Source organism: Syngnathus floridae, chromosome 8, assembly GCF_059516105.1.
Source record: "Syngnathus floridae isolate MCC-2025c chromosome 8, RoL_Sflo_1.0, whole genome shotgun sequence".
NCBI lineage: Eukaryota > Metazoa > Chordata > Actinopteri > Syngnathiformes > Syngnathidae > Syngnathus > Syngnathus floridae.
The window spans coordinates 5,110,701-5,132,814 of NC_142420.1; the positions used below are offsets into that span (position 1 = coordinate 5,110,701).

The 22,114-nt window shown below is 40.8% G+C and overlaps 1 protein-coding gene across 2 annotated transcripts in view; it reads left to right on the forward strand.

Moving 5' to 3' along the window:
- Positions 1-22,114, forward strand: part of kcnh3 (potassium voltage-gated channel, subfamily H (eag-related), member 3) — a 50,081-nt gene that overhangs the window by 21,374 nt on the left and 6,593 nt on the right. For both annotated transcript variants that reach the window (XM_088383987.1, XM_088383988.1), the window contains exons 2-11: positions 8,646-8,879; positions 10,651-10,785; positions 11,873-12,012; positions 12,357-12,609; positions 13,552-13,709; positions 14,272-14,473; positions 16,035-16,394; positions 17,594-17,793; positions 17,937-18,186; positions 21,167-21,381. In XM_088383987.1, coding sequence (XP_088240113.1) covers positions 8,646-8,879; positions 10,651-10,785; positions 11,873-12,012; positions 12,357-12,609; positions 13,552-13,709; positions 14,272-14,473; positions 16,035-16,394; positions 17,594-17,793; positions 17,937-18,186; positions 21,167-21,381 — 2,147 coding nt within the window. The remainder of the gene's footprint in view (positions 1-8,645; positions 8,880-10,650; positions 10,786-11,872; positions 12,013-12,356; positions 12,610-13,551; positions 13,710-14,271; positions 14,474-16,034; positions 16,395-17,593; positions 17,794-17,936; positions 18,187-21,166; positions 21,382-22,114) is intronic.

The following is a 22,114-nucleotide window of genomic DNA, read 5'->3' on the forward strand; positions in this document are numbered from 1 at the left end:
CCGTTTTCCTTGCAGTGCTAAATCGTCACAGACTGAGCTACTCCTCCACAACTGTCCACTAAAATGAATTGAAAGGTCATATTTTTTTTGTTGCCATACTGTGACCTTTCTTTGAACATGCTGCAACAAGCTTTATGGCCTTCATTTGCATTTGCTAGCTAACAGGCAATCAGAGTGATTCTTATTTTGCGATTAATGGCCAATTCATTCAAATCGTATCTAGACTACTTTTTCTGCAATTCATAATAATATATTACTATATAAAATGTTAGGTCCCAACACTGTTTATTATACATATACGGATAATATGGAGGATAATATGGGCATAGTTATAATATAGTTTACCATGACTACAGCATTTTTTTGTAAAAGCATCATTTTTGTTTGAATGTCAGTGCGCCCCATTTTTATTCAGTCTGCGCTGTTGGGCTGTCTTTGATACTACAGCTGAAGAATCTCTGATTGGAGAAGCGATTTAGGAGTGGGGCTGAGTGCATATATATATATACACACACAAGTTCCCGAATTCCATCTTTAACCCTGCTAAGTAGCCTCTCAACTCGTCAAGCCCTCTTGACATCAAATTAGCCTTTAAGTGGACCTTGAATTACAATTCGCTTGACCCCATTGTAAAACTAAACTGTGATTATTTTCCACAAAGGATTCAACATATGGGCAACATTACTGTCACCTTTTCCACCCATGCTCCCTCTTGTACCTGTTTCATAGCTCTTCTGTAACATCTCAGATCCCCAGGGACTCATTTCAGGTGGTGATGTCACAATTGATTCTTAAAGTCATCCATCACGTTTCCTTCCAGCACGTGTTCATTTCAAAACACAAGCTATTTCTTTCACAGTTTCTACTGAGTTTCATTAGCTCCACCTAGTTCCTCTCCGTGGCAGCCCTTTGAGTCATTTAGTCTAATTGTGCCATGAGAAAATGCCACACACTACATAGATGAACATCGTGACCACCTGAAGGGTTTCAGGCGTCTGCTCTGATGTAAGCACAATTGATTAAATGCCCTTATTGCACCAGTTCTACCCTGAAACAGCCCAATTCTGCCTTGTCTGATTGCATTTCTATGAAAAAATTTTGAGGGCCATTCAGTCACAACGTTGAACTTTTTTTTTCCAGCTCGTGTCTTTCATTTATTACATTTCTGGCTGTGAACCGTGCAAAACCCCGAATGAAAAAAAGATACCATATTTATGTTGAATGAGCACTTTGGATTCCAAATCACTAACGGTCATTAGGGCAGTTAGAGGTTGCCTTAATGCTTTTTATTCCTGTGCCATCTTGTAATTGGGTTAGGCTTCATTTGCGGGCAGGGTTTTATGTTTTAATCTGTTCAATATTTTCAGGAACAAGTAGATGCATTATGTCCTCCAGAAGATGGCTGGGCTAATGTGTGCGCGTGTGTGTGTGTGTGTGTGCCTGTGTATTTATGAGCCATTAGGTCAGATTGCAACAGTTTATTGCCTCTTCTAGGAAACATTCTTCTAAACACATTGACTATTTCAGATGGGATAGGCGTGTGGCCTTTGCTATCAAATGGCGTGTTGCCATGGTGCAAGCAATTGTGCTTTTGTGTGTGTTTGTGCGTTTGTGATCAGCTTGACCACTTAATGAGCTGTTAATGCTACGACTGGGTCCAAGCCAAGGTATGCAGAGAACATTCAGCCCATTACAATACGTCCGTGTTCCGATAATAGACTGCAAGTGGGTGAGGCTTATGTGGATGGAGCTAAAACTTTCTACTAAAGTTGTGTAAGTTTCACACAAGGCGACACCTTGGTTTTTATCACTGGTGTCTCAGGCCTCTGTGGCTTATGTATCACTGAATTGGAAAGGTGCTGATTGCATAAATCAATTAAGACTTGTTAATTACTGCATGTGTGTGTGCATGGATGCGAGTCTGCATGTAAACAGTTTGGGGATACTTGCAAACCTGCAATTTGCTGTTTTCCCAACAAGTTTACAAAGTTTTCATGCTAAGAAGATTGTATGAGCATTGTTGAAAGTGTAAAAGATATTACAGAGATATTGGCTATGATATCACAATTTGCCAATCAGCCAATGACGTTATTGATTGCATGTGCAAAATAGGACAGCAAACATCATCTTGTTCATTTCAGGGATAATTTGTGCGTCCATCGTTTGTAACCCCACGTTTCTCAGGATATACAGTCAGATATCTGTGTTTTCATTTTGTTTTCCATTTTTTTGTGTTTTTAGGGAGAATCTTTAGGGTTTAAGCAAATGATTCCAATCTGCGTCAGTTATACTATATACAGTACACGAATAGGTTGACTGTAAAGCAAATAAACTGGTAAATCATTTATTCCATCTTCTGATTGAATTTTTTTTTTTTTAACTTGGTTCTCGGTAATATGTTCAGTGGATTTTTTTATTTAATGGTTTTTGCGCAATGAGCACTTTGAATTCAAAACCACAGACGGTTGTTAGAGCTCTTTGGGATTTTCTAAATGCTCTTTCTGGTTCATCTTGGAATCGGGTAGGAATTGATTTGCGGTCTGGGCTTAATGTTTTATTGAGATGGATATTTGGGCAGGGAGATGGGAGTGGATCCATTATGTCTTCATGATGACAGCTAGATAATCGTGCATTTATGTGTGCGTTGTGTGGGAATGTGTGTGCAAATATAGTTTATGAATAATAAGCAAAACATTTGTTGACACTTTTAGCATTTAGAATGTTCATGTTACATGTACTTAGAATGAACAGATATTGATGATTCACTCCATGTCACTGCAATTGGGCTATTTGTATTCACTTAGAATTCTTCACCTTTTTGTGCTTAGGTAGTATTATGCTGCAAAATATGCTCTTCCACGACTCAGAAGAGTAATGTGTCTACATTTCAACTACCAGAGAAATCTGTCCGGTCTTGAAAATGACAGCCTTTGCAAATGCAGAGTGACATTTATTGTCCAAGCTGCTGTACAAGACATCCGTCTTTCACTTTGGAGCTGTATAGCTGGTAAAAACATTTTGGTAACCTCCAATTTTGAATGGTCTGATTGATGTCTGAGTGGTGAGACAAGGAGGAAGTTTGTCCTTTAAAGAGGTCTCTCGCTACACACACCTTTAATCCTGCAACTTCTTGTGAACTTTTTCCATTCTTCTTCCGATACATTTTTTCCACTTGATCACTCCGGTGTTTGGGATTGGGGCGAAGGGGACAAGGCACTGTGTTTTCCTCGTCTATGCCCCACCCTCTCGACCATCTCCAAGGAAACGCACCACAATTGATACCTGTCGCCAGGCAACATTCACTGGTGTCTTTGGGAGACAAAGCTGCTTGCTGAGGGGAACACATGCACCTATACACACATGTTTGAGGCATATTCGTGTGTGCGTGTGTGTGTGTGTGTGTGTGTGTGCACCCAGTCGTAGCATTAACAGCTCATTATGTGGTCAAGCTGATCATGAATGCACAAACTCACACACACACACACACGATGGTGCTATCCATAAGAGCATAATTCTGTAACGGATTCCCTCTTTATTTTCTTATTGTAGCTTTTTATTTATTCATTTGCTGTTTATTTTGGAAACATGAATCATATACTGTATTTGTTCAGCTGTAAATTTTAATCCCCAGATGTATTTTTCATGCTGATTTAAAAAAGGAAAGTTTACTTGCAATCGTGATAAAAAAATGTAAAAATTATTTTTTTCCCTAATTTAAATGGTAAAATTTTCATCCAATTTTATCCTGCCTAAGGTGAAAGTGTACAATTTGGTACTAACCAAATAAATGCATCAGCCTCTCCTCCCTCACCGTATGATTCACTGCTGACAGTGAAGTTCCAGTAGAAACAGAACAAAATCAATGCATTTTTTCTGCCAACAGGGCAGAAAACATTTACAATGTTTGCAGGCTTTGCAGAGAGCAGAGTGGCTGTTGACAAGGTTTTTTTTTTTTTTTTTAGTTTGTGGACATGGACACAGCTAATTAGACCACTCAGCCCAGCCGTAACTTGCTGTCAGGCTAGTTGAACAGGAACATGAGCTAATCGACACAAAAAAAAAAAAAAAAAAATACAGGAAAACACACATGAATCAGCCACTTGAATGGGCCTGCAAACGGAGCCCGGGGCCGGTTCATTTAGCAATGTGCTGTCACAGCATCTGATACTATCCTCATCTGTGACAATAGACTGAATTCAGGTGAGATAATTTGTTTATTAAATAATATACATTTCGAGGAGAGCTTGATTTTAAAGTAAAACAATTCCATTCAGTTCTGGTCGATTTACTTGCATCTTGTAAATAGAGATAAATTGATTTTTGTTAGAGCCTTATAAAATCCAAATTAAACTTTTTTTTCAAAGTACATTGTGGTGATGTATTTGAAAAAAGAAAAAAATCATATGGTTACAAGAAACATTATTATTGTGTAAATAAAAACTTTCTCTAAATAAAAATGCAGTTTCACAAGTTTACGCTCAGAAAATTACAACGTAATTTTTGTTATTGAGTTTTTCCACAGAAAATCGGAATAACGTCATAAATTATATGCGTTTAAGAAAACTTCTCGTTCTGTAAAATCAAGTCTGCCTGCCACTCACCATGCTCATATGATGAAGTTTAATGCAACATTTCATGAAAATTAAGTCACGAAAATGTTACAAGAGTGAAGTTATAAAGGATGTACTCCACATTTTTATGAGATCCTCCCATGTGGTAAAAGTCGTCCCCCCCCCCCCACCCCCCCTGTCACTAGCTAACATACCAAAGTGCATTAAAATGCAGGTCATAATGAGAGAGGTGATAAAAAGTCCTGCCATGAGTGGTGAAGTGTGCGAGCCTCAGGGAGGGTTCAGCTGCAGGTTAAAGAGTTCATCAGTGTGGCAGCTATCATGTGTGTCCCAGGAGACGGAACGCCATTACCGCCAAAGCCTTCCATACAGTTAAGAATTGCACGCACCAACACACACACGTATGAAGACAACATCAGGTGGGTGAGGGAAGTAGCGGAACCGCACATTGGCAGCTACTTTACATTCTTATTACTGTTTAGCCAACAAGCATCCCTGAAAGTGAAGCTTGAAGTTTGCCACCACAACATATTGTGAGGTCGTAATATTAAAATAAAACTAACATTTACAAAAATAAAGCTGTAACATTATGTGGAAAACATTCAAATAATACAACTTTTTTTTACAGTGTATGAAAATAATCTGAAATTGAAAATGTGAGTTAACCACAAAAATAACTGGCTGTTGTTTTTACTAATATGATGTGAAAAAAAATTATTGGAATATTTCTCTCTAGAGAAGTCCTTGGTGTCTACTTATCCCACCCCACCCTTTTACTAAATTTTGTTAATTGGCTTAAATAATTTTTGCTCAATGGTAACTTGACCTTGTTAATCTCCTCCTTGTTTGTTTGCTGTTGTGGTTGGTGGCACTGAGTCATATGAGCACTTGGAGTGCGGATGACTTTGACAAAACACAAAATGTCTCCCACGAGAACTTCAAGGACCCTTCATGTCACTAACAGATGTGTTTACTGAAACGCAATATGGAGAAAGCACATGAATGAGATCCGCTGAAGTCATTAATGCATCTGTCCTCATTTTCCGTTTTGGTTGTTTCCACTGCCGCTCTGTTTGACATCAAATCGGAAGTATCATGTTTTTGATAGTGCTGATTTGTTAAGGAATGGAAATGTGCCTTTCCTAGTCATACATTTTTAATTGGACAATAGAAAAAGAATGAAAAATATACACATATTAAAGATATGTGTAGCTAAGTGTGGTCAGTGTTAGTGGCTAGTAAAAAAAAATTATATACGTGTGTGTGCTTTTCCTTCATCACTCGTAAAGCTTTCTTTTTTAAAGGCCTCATAAGTCAATGTCCCAACATGCTTGCTATTTTTGTCTCCTAAACTCATAATGTGTGCGCAAGTGTCGATAATCTTGCATTGATCCTACAAAAGAGCCTCCAGTCTGTTGATTCAATTGCCAGCAACCGATCATCAGTGTCTCTTGGCTTAATGAACCGATGTTGACAATTTAAAGACACGGCATTTTTGAGGTGCTTTCGTGTCCTAGTAATTGTTTGCAGGATGTGGAATCGATATAAATGCCATGTGTGGGTTTGTCCATATATGTGCCCTATTGCTAAAAAAAGGTGAAGTTTCAATTTCTCCAGTGTTCAAAGGCATTCACAGTACATTACTGTTTAATGAATTGCACCTCAGAGATTTATTTTTTGTGTTTTTTTTAGGCATGTGGGCCTTATTGAATACTAGGATTACCCCCCCTCCCCCAAAAAAAGAAAAAGGGCCACATTACCAATCCAATTTTGTCAATCATTTATTTCAGTACATTATGATCCACATTAGCTCTACTTTCAGCACTTCCCCACCTTTACAAATTATTGGTGAGGTAACACGTTTTGTCTGGAGGGGAACGTCTGGGGAAAAAACACAAATAAATCCAGTGTTGGATGTGAACTTCCATCAGCATGCCCCCTTTGCAGAAGCGGTCACCACTCTCCACAGCAGTCCATTAAAAGTGACCCGAGTTCACCATTTGACAATATGTGACTCAGTCCGATAATGTTATACTAACACACTTTCGGTATAAAACTGTAGCGCTTACATCATTATGTTACAATGAACAACTGAGTAGTTTCTCTTCTTCTCCTAACCTTTCCATAAGAGTGTCAGTCTGTATTTTCCATCAGGCCTTAATAGCCATCGTAACTTCACATGAAATATACATTCCGCAGCAGAGGTAGCAAAGGTTGAATAACGGATACGCTTGGAAAAGGAGAGACACTCAAGTCTCCCCTGCGCCACCGTTGTCTCAAGCGGGGAAGTGCCGTGTCCTGAGGCAGGGGTCGCCGCCACACAAACCCGATTTAATTACCCCGCGCGATATTTCACGAGATCTCATGGGACTTGATGTTATGAGAATCGCACCTCAGAAGTGAAACACCTTCCAGTATTTATCGAAAACGCTCATGTCCCAGCGTGTCTGACACGTGTGCGCGGTGTCATGACAACAACAAGAAGCAGTTGACGGGTTCAACTGAGGGGTCAGTGTGGCGACTGAGCTGTACCTCGAATAATATTCATTTGATTACCTCGGGGGTCAAGGCGATTGATTTTGCGGGACGCATGAATTGAGCTTTAAATGACGGTGGGTCGTTCGTTAAAAATTAGATTAAACTTTGCACATATTTTATGACAAAATGAAATTACAGAAATTGCCTCATAGAAAGAACCATGAAGTAGATCCAAGCATTCCTAACACCTCTACACCGATGTTGTTCCCGACCTATTCTCATTCCGATCACATGTTCCTGAAACAGCTCTTGGAGAAAATGATTACTGCATACCTCGGCTACAGCTGGAAAACCAGGAATTGTCATCTTTTCCCCATGACTGATTAGGTGTTTGCGGCACTGGCACCAGGAGCAAAGTATCGGAGGGGTTTTCCGAGAGGGCTTTGGGCCCGACACCATGAATAATTTTCACATTTGCCAAGGCAGCGGACACTGACATGAGCTCCCGAGACACAATGTACAAGGGCTTTGGCTCTCACGTATAAATTTCACTCAAGGTCGGCTCAGCACTGCTCATTTCCCATTCCAATCACAAACGCTTTAACCTCACAGTCAGGGACGTGTCAAGCAGACAAGACGTTCATTAAAACCAAGTATGCCACTTCTTAGTTGCAGAGGTAAAGAATGGAAGGCAAGTGACAAGAAGATTTGGACCGCCGCTGAACAAACGTGTTGAAAGGAGGAATGAACACGAGAATGGTTTCCGTGGCAACAAGAATCCAGCCACACTCCCGGTCATCAGATGCCGGCTCTGGAAAAACCTGTTGGATTACTCTCTGTGTTTTTACCTTTGTAGTTTACCTGCCTGAATAAATTCTTGGAGATTAGGAGATCACCAGGACCCAAATGGCTGTGAACAGCATAACAATATTTGACTTTGAACTATATATCTCAGCCTTCTCAGACGACATGACTTTTTTGTTGTTCATGATGGTCGCTTGCAAACTTGTCTGTTACCGCCTGACTGTAGTTTGCAACCTTCACTAACGAGCTTAGTAGCAATTAAAGGTTCTGTGTTGGAATTAACTATCACACACAACAACACGCATGCACTCACACACACACACAATAGAAAATGATGAGGCCTCACTATGCAAAGGCGGTTTCAACGTGCTTTGCATTTATTTTTTTGCCTGCAGGCTATTTACAGAAAATGCAGAATTACACATGAACGCATGCTGATTTCTAATTATCGAGTCAAAAGTGTGTAGACATAACGGAGATAAACACGCAGCCGAGGTCGTCAAGGTTCACAGACGCGACAATTAAAATGAAGTCGAGTCAGTCAGATTTGGCAAAATCAGTTAAATTTATCAAAGTGAATGTGAACAGAAGGAAGAAAAGTCAGCATCCGTGTTTGTTGAAAGCTGTTAGCTGCCAAACTAATGACTCAGAACGTTCATATTTGTGTATTTTTGCTTTGCAGTAGTTCTTGCTTAGACTTTGGCCAATAATTCGTAAATGTTTGATGGACTGATCAATTGAATTTGACATGGGAATGCATTTTGATGTCCTTTTTGTTGTCTTGTGTCTCAGACAGCAACTTTGTACTGGGAAACGCCCAAGTGCAGTCACTCTACCCCATCGTGTACTGCTCTGATGGCTTCTGCGAACTCACGGGTTACGCTCGGGCCGAGCTCATGCAGAAAAGCTGTGCCTGCCACTTCCTGTACGGCCCTGAGACCTGCGACCGCTTCACAGCGCAAATCCAAGGAGCCCTGGACGACCGGCGTGAGTTCAAGACCGAACTGGTCTTCTACAAGAAAGAAGGTGCGTCATACCATGTGGAGTCCATCATGTGGCTCACATGTGAGTTGGAGCTTGGGCAAGAGGCGAAATGCATTCGAGACTGGTCACGTGAAAGCAGCGACCAACATAATCAAATAACCATTGAATATCATAACTCATTCTCAAGAAAGTTACATGAGATGAAATAAGAAGGACGGTGTGTAACGTGACAACCAGGAACAAAGAATAGAACTGAAAGACAAGTGGAAAAACTACCCCCCTCTCAGAAAAGGAGGAAATTAATGAAAGGACATAATTAGACTTTGATCCAATCTGTTAGCAAGTTTCTCAGAATAATGTCACATTTTATTAGCTCCCAAAGAAAAGGAGTCTGATATATATCCTAATTTGTCTCAAATCGCTGCCTTTTCAAATCACCAACAGAATGCTTGTCATAGAATAGACTGAAACGCTGCATGTGGTTGGAGTGGGCAAATAATGGTACAAAGAAAAGTTTGGTTCAATCATTATGCAATGGAGTTATCATGTTTTACAATTTGAAAAGATATTCTTTTTGAACAATTTGACAATTTAGAGTCTTCAGGTAATCTAGCACACGTACAAGCATGATGCAAACATGCAATTGTCACACTGGCAGAAGCTGAAATTCAAACCTTGAATATCAAAACTTTCAGGAAGACGTGTTAACCACTCACCCACCTCTCTGCCCATGAAAAAAACTTGACAAACTATATTTGTATTCACTTTAGTTTACTATTACAAGAATTGGCTTTCAATCTTATACTGTCTAAATGTTTGAGGAACTGGGGATGATCGCCCTGAAAAATACTCTGTCTCCCTTTTCACTAACTAAACACATCAAAACAAAATTATCCCCATCTATTTGTTAACTGTCTCATTATCGTAATGGCACATCTTAAATAAAACAAATATTAACTGAAACAAAACAGAAGCCTCATCATGTTGCTATTGTTTACCCTCCTGTAGGAGACAAACAAGGACAATATGTCTAATGATTTTATTCAAGTACTCTGTCCTCCTGCATTATGCACACGCCTGAGCGAGTCTGGCTTAGTAAAACCGTGCAGGAAACAGTATCCATCACTGCCACACATCATCTCCTGAGGGATTAGGAGCGAGTAACAGGAAACCATAACAAAAGCATCAACAGCGTATGAATAGTCCATCCTAACCGGCAAGGTAATGGCTTTGTCCGAGCAAATTCTCTGACGAATTGCTTGAATGATTGCGAAGTAAATGCTGATACGGTGACAAGCTGGGCACGTCTCAGAAATACTCACTGGAGATTTTGCAGCATTCTGGCAATAAAAACAGACCCTAAGACAAACATATGTAGGTAAATAAAAGTCATCTCTGCTAGTAGTTAGCATTCAAGCATGTGTCAGTGTGCTTTGTTCAACTTGCTGTTCTTCTGATATCAAACTCAAGGCCTGGGGTCCAAATCTGGCCCTCCACATCATTTTATGTGGCCCGCGAAGACAAATTGTCCGTCAATTTCATCAAGACTAAAATTACAAATTATCTTCACTTAAGAAATATAAATATTGCTCGCAAATTTTATTACCATCCAACTTTTTAAAATATCTTTACTAGTCTCTGATTTTAAAACGAGTTATTCTTCAGTTTGTTGTGTAGCCCATACTGTCAATAATAGAAGGTTTGAAGTCTCACATTGGCGAGGTACTGTTTGTGATCAGCTGTAACTTTTTGTGAGTCGTAATTATGCCTCTCCTGTATTTATTTTGTTTTATGATATTTGTTTTGTGTGCAGGCACGCACTTCTGGTGTCTTCTGGACATTGTGCCCATCAAGAACGAGAAAGGTGAGGTGGTCCTCTTCCTGGTGTCTCACAAAGACATCACTGATAAGAAGAAGGACCAGGATTCGGAACAAGGACCTGACACAGGTCAGTGACTCAAATTAAATCCAGCTATTGGAAATTCATTCACATGCGGACTTCCATTGGGACCAGAGGGTTATAAATTCTGAATCTTCTGTTAGCTTGGATGCCCATCTGCTCTTCCCCAAATGTATAATGTAATCTCTTTTCGACGGTGTAGCAAAAAAAAAAGTTGTGTGGAGCTTCAGCTTGCCAGTGCACATAGTATAGCACAGATCACAATAAATCACCTCCTTAATAATTTAAAATGTATGCCCAGCCTTCCCCCGCCCGTCGTGTTCCGGCGCCTCCTGAGTACGCAGCGGATATTCCGAAATCGAAAGCACGAGCTCAACTCCTGCCCGAGGCCTCTACTTGTATGTTATCCTCCTTGCATGTCCAAGTGGATTTTTGATTAACAAAGGCTTTGTATGGACCACAAACCAGCCATGTGAAGTGATCCGCCCTTACTATTATGTCTTTGTATGGCATAACCAAAAGCGTTAGAAATTCAGTGAGTGTGAGATCCACGGAGGCCAATGAATCATTCTGTGCTTTACAGAAATATTTATTTTGCCTTGAGGCATGAGCAGTTTTTTTTCTTGGATGCTGTTTCAATCAGATTCATAATAAATTCTTCTATGGCAGCCACTCTACTCCACCAGCCAGCGTAAACAAAAGAAAACTGATTGTGCTTTTCGGGATGGAATAAGATTATTACTTCTATTACTATTACACTAAAATTAATGATAAATGTTATGTAATGTATGTATTAAAAATAGTAAGACACACTGGCTTTCTAGAAAGTTCTTCTCAACTCTGTTGGAGAAGTTCCTCAAAATGTGGGGCGTTTGTCGGTTGCTTTCCTTTCACTTTTTTGTTTCGCTCATTCCATTGGGGTTAAAGTCTTGGAGAGTGTGCCTGTTTGTATAATTCTGAAATGTACATTATTTCTTTATGTTTGTGTAATGTTACCTGTTATTTTAATATCTGGCAGTTCACCAGATATGAGATCTCCTGGTTCTAGGTCGATCAACCTCCTCCATATACTGATGAGATGCTTAAGCTCACATTTCATCTGATCATGAATCCAAAACCTGTATGCGATCTACAGATGAGGAGACGGGTCTGGAGGTGCATCAGGTGACTCGGCCCCCTGGTTTTAATGCCAACCGCCGCCGCAGCCGAGCTGTCCTCTACCACCTTTCGGGGCACCTGCAGAAGCAAGACAAGAGTAAACTCAAGCTTAACAATGTGAGCCGGATGGATGGATGGATGGATGGATGGATGGATGGATGGATGGATGGACGGACGGACGGACGGACGGACGGACGGACGGACGGACGGACGGACGGATAGATGGAGGACGGACAGATGAATGGACAGATGGATAGATAGATGGAGGGATGGATGGACGAATAATTGGATGGATTGGTTGGTTCCACTGTATGTAATTTGAAAGCTTGCTAATTTGTGTAGCTTTTTGTAACTTAAAGATAGAATGCATATTTGTTTTCGATGTATTTCCCCATATCCCCACACAATAAGTCAGTTGTAATACAGATCTCAATCACCCCCATCTCTATCACCCAATGCAGAACATGTTTGGAGAAAAACCTCCAATCCCGGAATACAAGGTAGCCGCCATCCAGAAGTCGCGCTTCATCTTGCTCCACTACGGCACCTTCAAGGCCGGCTGGGACTGGCTGATCCTACTGGCCACCTTCTACGTGGCCGTCACTGTGCCGTATAATGTGTGCTTCACTGTGGTGGGTGGGAGAGACGAAGGCAGCGCCCCCAGAAGCCCCCCTAGTGTCAGCGACATCCTGGTGGAGATCTTGTTCATGCTAGGTGAGACTCCTGACGGACAACATACAACAAATACATATATTGTTTTTTTTGACAGGCAATTTATCAGTTACCAGGTCACTGTAATGGCCCAAATACATTTTGACTTTTGGCCTATTTTGGGTTTTTGGTGGTTCTGTAAAATTGTCCACCATACTGTCACCATTAATGTCGACCTCTGTGAAGACAATAGACCTGACTGATTCTGGTTAAGAATGTAAACAAGGCAGCACTAACTTGGCTCGGGGAACCTCACTCTAACAGATGGTACGATTTCACTAGCATTACACCACACAACATCTAAGCTCTGCAAAAAAGGTACTTCCTGTTTAATGTCTCCGAGTAATTTCTTCCTCCGTGGTAGATTTAAAGAAACGACACATCTCACGAGTCCCATTATCAGTCATCCTTAAAGTTTCTTCATACAAAGAAAAGTTTTTAATGAGTGATTTGCAGTGGATACGAAGGATATGAGCCATTTGTTACTGAACATTATGTCTGATGACTGGATTCATTTCCTGGAGAATAACGGGCATGTTGGTCCCCTGTCTAAGTGACGGAAATGTGAACCATCGCCCATGGGAGGACAATCGTTGTTAATGCAAAAAGAGGATACGGCAGTGTGCCATCCCTCAATCAAATTACACTTGACACCCACAGTAGTGAAACAGCGGACCCGTTAGTCCATATGGTATTCGTTAGAGCCATTTTGGAGCATTTATATATTTTCACTAGTGTCGTGAGAAATATGCTCATTTCAGCTGATAAACATTTTGGTCAAGTTATATCTTTAATTATTTCTCTGCGTGTTTTAGGAACATTCTTAAGGATCATGCACGTGTAAAAGAAAAACATTTATTGTGTTATCTTAAGTGGAGGCAATCTATATATTGTTTGGAGGGAAGGTTTTTTTTTTTCACCTATGACCTCATTTGTCATCCACAGACATTGTGCTGAACTTTCGAACAACCTTTGTGAGCACGTCGGGTCAGGTGGTGTATGACGCCCGCTCCATCTGTGTTCACTACGTCACCACTTGGCTCTTTGTGGATCTCATCGCTGCCCTACCCTTTGACCTCCTCTATGCTTTCAACATCAGTGTGGTGAGTCATGTGTCCAATATGATCCCTAACCCTCGGAACTCTAAGATGTTGATGTTATTCTGCACTGTGCCAAAGAGAGCATTTATTTACGCCATGGTGGAAACTGTGCTGGGAAGGCATCCATTTTTATTTCAATACACTATTAACCAGGTCGTTAAAGTTTGAAGTCAAAGTGGAGTTTAAAGGAAAATTTGAAGGAAAAATGAAAAAAAAGAAATACAGTTGTAACATTACAAGGAAAGTCTAGGGTATTATTATTATTATTTATTTTATTTTTTTACCCACAACGGGTTATTTTCAAGCCAGCAATTTTAAAGTTGTAAGACGGAACAACCAACCATATTTTGTTAAGAGTCACCTGGAATACTCATCGCTGGACACTTAAGAACATCACTAATACTGTACTCTAAGGTTTCTACTCTAACTCATGTGAGAGATGATTTTTGTTCTTCTAGGTGCTGATGTTTTGGTTAGCAACAGAGTTCAAATAGCTTCAGCCGTTAACTTTTGCTCCGTCCTGTTTTGTAAATTCGTGGAATGAATCGCACTGTTTCCTCTGCAGTACTTTGGGGTCCACCTGTTGAAGACGGTGCGTCTGCTTCGCCTGCTCCGGTTGCTGCAGAAGTTGGAGCGTTACTCTCAGTACAGCGCCGTGGTCCTCACCCTGCTCATGTCCATGTTCGCCTTGCTGGCCCACTGGATGGCTTGCGTGTGGTACTTCATCGGACGAAGAGAGATTGAGAGTCCGGGTTCCTGGGACATTGGTCAGTAGTTTTCCGACATTGTACGCTGTTGTTGTTTTCCGAGCAACATTTAAGACCGTTTTTTTTAAATATATAATCTTTAAAGTTCTATCTAAACTGCAAACCTCAAACATAAACAAACACACAACAGTGTACAGTGTTGTGACCACATTTCACAGTCTGCTGTAACTTTAATTCTAGCTACTACCAACATAACTAATATGCAGCCCCTGACATGAACTAGTAGGCTAAAGTGCTTTCCTCCAGTAGTTGCTATTTGAGCTTTGGGGCAGCAATGAGCTCTATTCAGCAGAACATGCACACTCATCTTGTTCCTTGTTCCCAGAATAGACCCGTCTAAGTATTCCTTTCACACTCCAGCTCACCAATGATTACAATAAACCTCCAGTCCCCAGGAGAGAATACTTCAGCACCATGGACAGTTCTTATGACATTCACTTCCTTTTAGGGACGTTCGATAACAATTTTTTTGCCAGACCAACGCCAAGATTTACTCTTGAGTATTCACCAATACCACTTTGCGTTAAAGACTGAATAATTATATATTTACTGTTATAATTTTGATATGGTAGATCACAACAATTTGGCTCGTGAAGATTTTATTTCCTGTCTCCTTACAACAGGAATTATTTTTATCTCTTGGGTGTACTCTACCTCCATTAGTTCAGAGAGCCCTAACAGAATCATATTCAAGTGGGCCTCATCATGAGGTTTTATTTCTCACAGCCATATACTGTGAGATATACATTGTTATACGGCTTGTGCTATTTGGTAAGTTGGTCGGTAGATAGGTTGGATGGCCAGACAGACAGAGAGACAAACAGACAGATAGTGAGCCTAGTGGGTACAGTAGATCAATGGGCCGCATCTATATTGTATGATTCCTCTTCTCTCACATGTTGTGCAGTCAGAAGCTCTGCAGGGCTTCGCCACGTCACGTACGTTCATTCTCAAGCTGGCTTCACTCAATTATTAATTTGCACGCCTTCGCCGCTGTTTCCCCGCCCTTACTTTGAAATGTCTCTCCATCTGCATTAGATTACTCGTCGGCACTTTCATGGGACTTGCTGACGGGTGACAAGTGTGTCAATGTTGAGAGATTCTTCTTAGAAACTTTTAATGCTAAGTCACAGTGTCCCTATTTCTCGGTGTTTTTTTTTTTTCCAGTTCAAAAACCACAAAACGTTTGAATTTTTTTTCTTCATTCTCATTAAAGCAATGATGTCCCGTCTACTTTATTTTGGTTGATATATGGTGTGAAGAAACCGGTTAAATTGATGGGCGGCCAAAATCTAGAAAGATAAATACTGTTTTCTATTTCCTCAAATAGTGGCCTCTATTGTAATTAACACTGGGCCTCAATTAATTACTCGCTGTGTATTTTTTGTAAATACACTGGTATCCCAAGCCCCCCATACTTTCTGCACTTGAATAATTTGAGTAATCATTTACTTACGTATTACATGGTGTTGTTTTGCCTGGCTCCTCTGCAAAAAAAAAAAAATCTTGATCAATTATGATTATAGTCCCTCTCTTTTGGCTCCTTACTCTCCATTATTAGGTTGGCTGCATGAGTTGGCCAAGCGTTTGGGGACACCTTACTTCCTGTCGTCTTTGGCTACGCCTTTCCCCACTTCCTCCGGCGTAGTCTCGGCCAACAGCAGCCAGTGGAACGAATCGGGCTCAGAGTCAGCGGGTCAAGGTCCCTGGAACTCCAGCCAGTATGGAGGGAACACATCAGCTGGCGAGGGCACATCGGCGGGAGGTTCGGGGGTTCTGGGCGGAGGCCCGTCCATGCGCAGCAGCTACGTGACATCGCTCTACTTCGCCCTGAGCAGCCTAACCAGCGTGGGCTTCGGGAACGTGTCAGCCAACACAGACTCAGAGAAGATTTTCTCCATCTGCACCATGCTCATTGGTGGTGAGTAGATGCTCCCTTTTTCCAATTCAGTTCAGTAATTCAATTCAGTAATTTTCATTCCGTCAGGTAAGTTGATTCAAAAATAGACGTGGTGGAAATTCCGACAGTTAATGATCATTGGGGCTGGCTGATTAATGGACTGCTGTTGCTTGAATACCACAGATGTAATCTTTTGACATTGAAATGGAAAGCATTCCAATAGCAGGCAAGCCATAATGTTTTGCTAAATTAAATGAAGACATTTTAAAAATAACTGAGGTTTAATCTCGCCTCTCCCTTTAGTACTACAAAGCCTGTGGGCAGTTTTCCAATCTTCGCTGTGTACAATTATTTATTTACTTTGGGGGGAAATTTTATGAATCAAAAGTACAAGTGATATCGGTACTAGGTATCGGTGACTACCCAAAAATGGAGAATGTTACTGGAACCAGTCTGAATAAAAGTGGTATTGAACATACCTAAGTTTGGCCATTTCCAACATGTCCTTTGAAAACATTACTCCGTCGTTGCTACAAAAATTTGAGCTACATTTACTAAATACACAAGCAACGTTCAATAGCAAATAATCACACATTTTTCATAACTTCAATTATAAAGTTCTGATATCTGAGCCCCATGTGGTCAGTGCTTGATTGAATATCAGAAACATATTCGTGCAATAACTTGGCATTCAGCTTCCATCATTAATTCACTTGCTGTAAAAATCTTTCCTTCGTTAAATTAGCTCCAACGCAAAAAAAGGCTTCCGTCGGTTTTTAATGAGCTCACTCCTGCTGAGAGGTGAGAATTGGAAAGTGGAAAGAGACAGAGAGTGATAGGAACCCGATGGAGGTGACCTCTTAATTAATCCTGCTGAATGTTATCCTATACGGTGAGCTCCATGTGGTCGCTCTGCATTCCTGTCAAAACAATGTTCACACGGTCCTACTAAACTCATCACTAAATTAAATTAAAAAGAACCTTGGGTTAGGGTTAAAGGTCACTTGCATTTGGCTGTAGTGTATAAGAACATATATATATATATATATATATATATATATATATATATATATATATATATATATATATATATATATATATATATATATATATATATATACCTGAGGTCTTATTTTTTTCTAAAATCACATGACAGACTGGGTTGTAAATGCAATTGTGGTTTGTATTATGCTGGCATTACTCAACCACTCTTCTCTCAGCGCTGATGCACGCCGTGGTGTTTGGCAACGTGACCGCCATCATCCAGAGGATGTACTCACGTCGCTCGCTTTACCACACGCGCACTAAAGACCTGAAGGATTTCATCAGGGTGCACCGCTTGCCCAAAGCCTTAGAGCAACGCATGCTTGAGTGTTTCCAGACAACCTGGTCGGTCAACAACGGCATCGATGTCAGTGAGGTACAGTAGAAATATCACTGAACACAAATATGCCTGCACCGCCATTTAGTAAACACTAACCAAATACATTGCAGCTCTGCTTACCTTTTGGCTTAGCCCTTGGCTAATTGGAGTAAACGATAAAACTCTGCGTCTCTTCTCAGCTTCTGAAGGACTTCCCGGATGAACTACGGGCTGACATCGCCATGCACCTAAACAAGGAACTGCTCCAGCTCCCGCTCTTCGAGTCGGCTAGCAGGGGGTGCCTGCGCTCGCTTTCGCTCATCATCAAGACATCGTTCTGCGCACCCGGCGAATTCCTCATCCGGCAAGGCGATGCCTTGCAGGCCATCTACTTTGTGTGTTCGGGTTCCATGGAAGTCCTGAAAGACAACACTGTGCTGGCGATACTGGGTGAGTGCGTTCTGTCAAACTTTGGTGTTATATATATACACACACACACAGACCAAAATCCCATTTTCCTTTTTCCCATCAAACATGTCTGGCGCTCATCTTAAGTCACATTTCAGGTCAAGACATTTTGAGATGGATGGTAACTGAAAAATTGCTGACACTTTCATTCATTCATTCATTCATTCATTCATTCATTCATTCATTCATTCATTCATTCATTCATTCATTCATTCATCCATTCATCCATTAATTCATTCATTCATTTATTCATTTATTTATTTTGCGCTGTTTCTAATTTAGATTGTGACATGCCGAAACAAGGTAAAATCAAAAATTCAAACAAATGTATTGATTTATTTTGCGCTGTTTCTAATTTAGATTGTGACATGCCGAAACAAGGTAAAATAAAAAAATTTTAAAAAAAAACATGGATAGTTTTTATGCAGTCAATGTGTGTGTGTGTGTACTTAGCTGCAAATGAATTACCTCAGGGTGTTTCACCCTGTGTTGCACTGATCCAACAAACCACAATTGTGTTTTTGTATGGAAGGCAAAACCGAGCCCCCGCCTTCCTCACGTGTGTGTGCACATGTTTGAAGGACACATGTACAACTCGAACATCACATCCTGAAAAGGTCAAGATAGGTTGAAGTAATGGTGTGTACATGTGTGTGCCCGCATGTAAGGTGAAGTGGATTTGTATCCTAATGGCAAAGGCCTCGTATTTGCTCTTGCCAGGACACACAAGCACACATCAATCGATGCAACATGGGGCTGCGCTGCTATTAAAAATGAATGGGATACTACATTATTCATATCTCTAGATTATTAATGCTGGAAAGTGTACACACAAATATGCTTGGACCCATTACACCTTTTCCTTACAAAAAAATAGTGTCTTTTGTTGCTGTTATTGTTGTGATCAAGTCGTTTACCCAAAACACTAACTAGTTTAGGTGATTTAATTTAAATTACATTTATCAATCATTTTGTGTATTTCACAACAATAAAGCTACATATTTACCTTCACAAAAAGAGTTGATGTATTATGTTTATTAGTCAGCAGGAACATAATCAACCATTCATGCTTCCAATTTACTTCATTAGCAGAGCTTTGTATTCGATCTTGCAGTATTTACAGACAGCAAATTAATCATATCAGCAACTGCACCTCCCCCACTGACTTTCCAAAGGTGTCCCTCAGGGTTCGATGCTGGGTCCTTTTTTGTTCACGTTCTATATCCTCCCATTGGGTAACATAATTTGTCGAAATGATCTGAAATTCCTGTTATGTTGTTGACACCCTTATTTACTGACAAAGTACCTCACTAAAATAAAAACCCTGATGCAAAGAAACCCTCTACGGCTCAATCACGACAACACAGACATAATTATCATAAACCTACGGTCGGTCACTAACACCACCCAAAGCTAACCTCACAGTCTCTAAATGCACATTTTCTTCTTCTCTTGTTTAGTCTTTGGCTTCCTTAAGTGTGACTGTAGTTAGTACATGTAAAATGTACGAGTAAAATGCACCCCAGTAAACAGGATATATGTTTTTCTTGTTTTGTTTCCTTCTCTAATCTTGACCTTTCCATTAACTTCATTGACATGCACACACGCGCATGCCTTAATGGAAGAAGGAGTGATGATCGATTTTGTAACCTTTTATAGCTAGCTCGAGTGACTTGCAACATGGGAGTAAATCAGTGCAGTGCATTGATAAGTACGTACAACTAGAAGACAGCAAAATAAATGTCTGTCTCTAATCGTTTGAACAAAAATGGCTACACTGTCTCATTCCCTTCTAAGACAGAGTTGTTTGCATGTTGAAAGCTGTAATGATGTATATTTGAAAATTGGATCCTTTGGGCTGTTCATTTACATGCAAACTACATTTCACTGAAGCTTTGTGGCTTTTGTATGACTTCTCTATCTGTGTCATTATCTAATTTGTGGTAATTATTTAGTTTTGTTATATGTAGTATTTGTGTGTGTTTATTATAGTCAAATTTGATACAGATTTTTTTTCCCAACCGATCCACACTTCGTCAGTTACCTTGTCCTTTATGGGAAATGACTTTCTTTACACTTCTGATTGGCTAAAAAAAGCCTTACAAGTGTTACATCTCCCCCTGTTGTTTTGGCCCACACGGCAGCAACATCACAAGGAAGTTGAATATAACAGCAACACACAGTTAACAGGATCATGACAAAATCGCTATTTGGAGAAGACAATCCAATTTCAGAACAAAAGTAATGCAGACAAAGAGTTTGCAAATCACTCAAACTGGCAGGAAAATATATATATTATACACCACACATACACACACACATGCAGAACGACTCATCGAGTCTGCAAAGTGTCACTTTGGGAGCTCCGTCTGCGACTCAGTTGAATGTTTTGCAGCAATTATTAACGGCAGATTTCCCCAAAGCTGCTGGCGGGCGTTGTCAAGTAGGCCGTCGTCGCTCATCATCTGTGCGACACGTAGCGGAGGAAAGGGGGAGACAGAAACACAGATGGAGGGAAAGGCATGTACAAGATGTTTGTGCGATGGTTTTAATTTCTTGTTTTCTTGTCATTCCTCTTCATACCTCCCCCCTCTGCCATCATGACGGTCTGGCATCACCCCCATCTCCACCTCCCCTCTGCCACTTATTTCTTCACCACATGCTATCTCTCTTTGTTACTAATTCCTGTCACCATCTTCTCCTCTGCAGTACCAATTATGATCTGCACACAGTGGGGCACAAAAATGGATGACTATTATGTTGTGTTATGTTGTCTTCATTACTCATACGCCAATGTTATTTTCCATACATCCAGAGGATAGAGGGTCAGATGGATAATTGACTACTACCGATGCACTTACGATCTAATCCATGTATCATTTATCTAAAATTAAAATCAAGGTGAATATTTTCTAAATATATTCGAATGATGTTAAAATAAAATGCGCGTGTCTCCATGTAGGTAAAGGAGATCTGATTGGTTCCGACTCACTGACAAAGGAGCAAGTGATCAAGACCAATGCCAACGTCAAAGCGTTGACCTACTGCGACCTGCAGTACATCAGCCTGAAGGGCCTCCGAGAGGTGTTGCGACTGTACCCGGAGTATGCCCAGAAGTTCATCAGCGAGATCCAACATGACCTCACCTACAACCTGCGTGAGGGCCATGGCTCAGATGTGAGTTGATATCTTTTCATGTCAGGCATCCACATCTCCATTTATGTGTTTGAGGTGAGCACTTAATTTACATGTCTTCATGTGCAACCACCGGCATGCAAAATGAAAGCCACAGGGGATGCTCACCTCTCGAGCGGCTCTCACGCATGAAGGCTATGCATGACCTGGCTAATGTGAATTTAGTACACATGCACTGGGATGTTTACACCACAGTGTGCAGTCACACACACACAAACAGTGCAGCGGCGGGTGCTGCAACAGCAGTGGGAGCCAAGAATAACTCAGTGCTGCTGTTTGAAGCCGTCCTGCTGCTAAAAATAGAGCAGGGAGATGAAGGGGGGAAGCACGGGCTCTCCCTGGCTCGCTGTGTCCCCTGCAGCTGCAGCTAAGATTGGATCACGCCAGATAAAAATAACCCAGCCAGTCGAGGAGGAGGAGGAGGAGGATGACTACGGCTGGTTTCGCCTCTTCATCTCCCACTGCAGAGTTTTTTTTACTGCAGAGTGTGCTGACATGAGAAAAGTTTTATGCACGAGGAGGACAGTTGAGGCACATGTAAACACATGTGGGGAGCAGGCAGCCATGTTGTTTGTTTATGCTGGTAGAGCAAATCTGACAGTTAATACAACAATAAATTAGGTCCACCTTCAGATGGATGAATGGGTGTACTGAATGGATGATTGAACGAATGGATGGACGGACGGATAGATGGATGGATGGACAGTGGCTGATG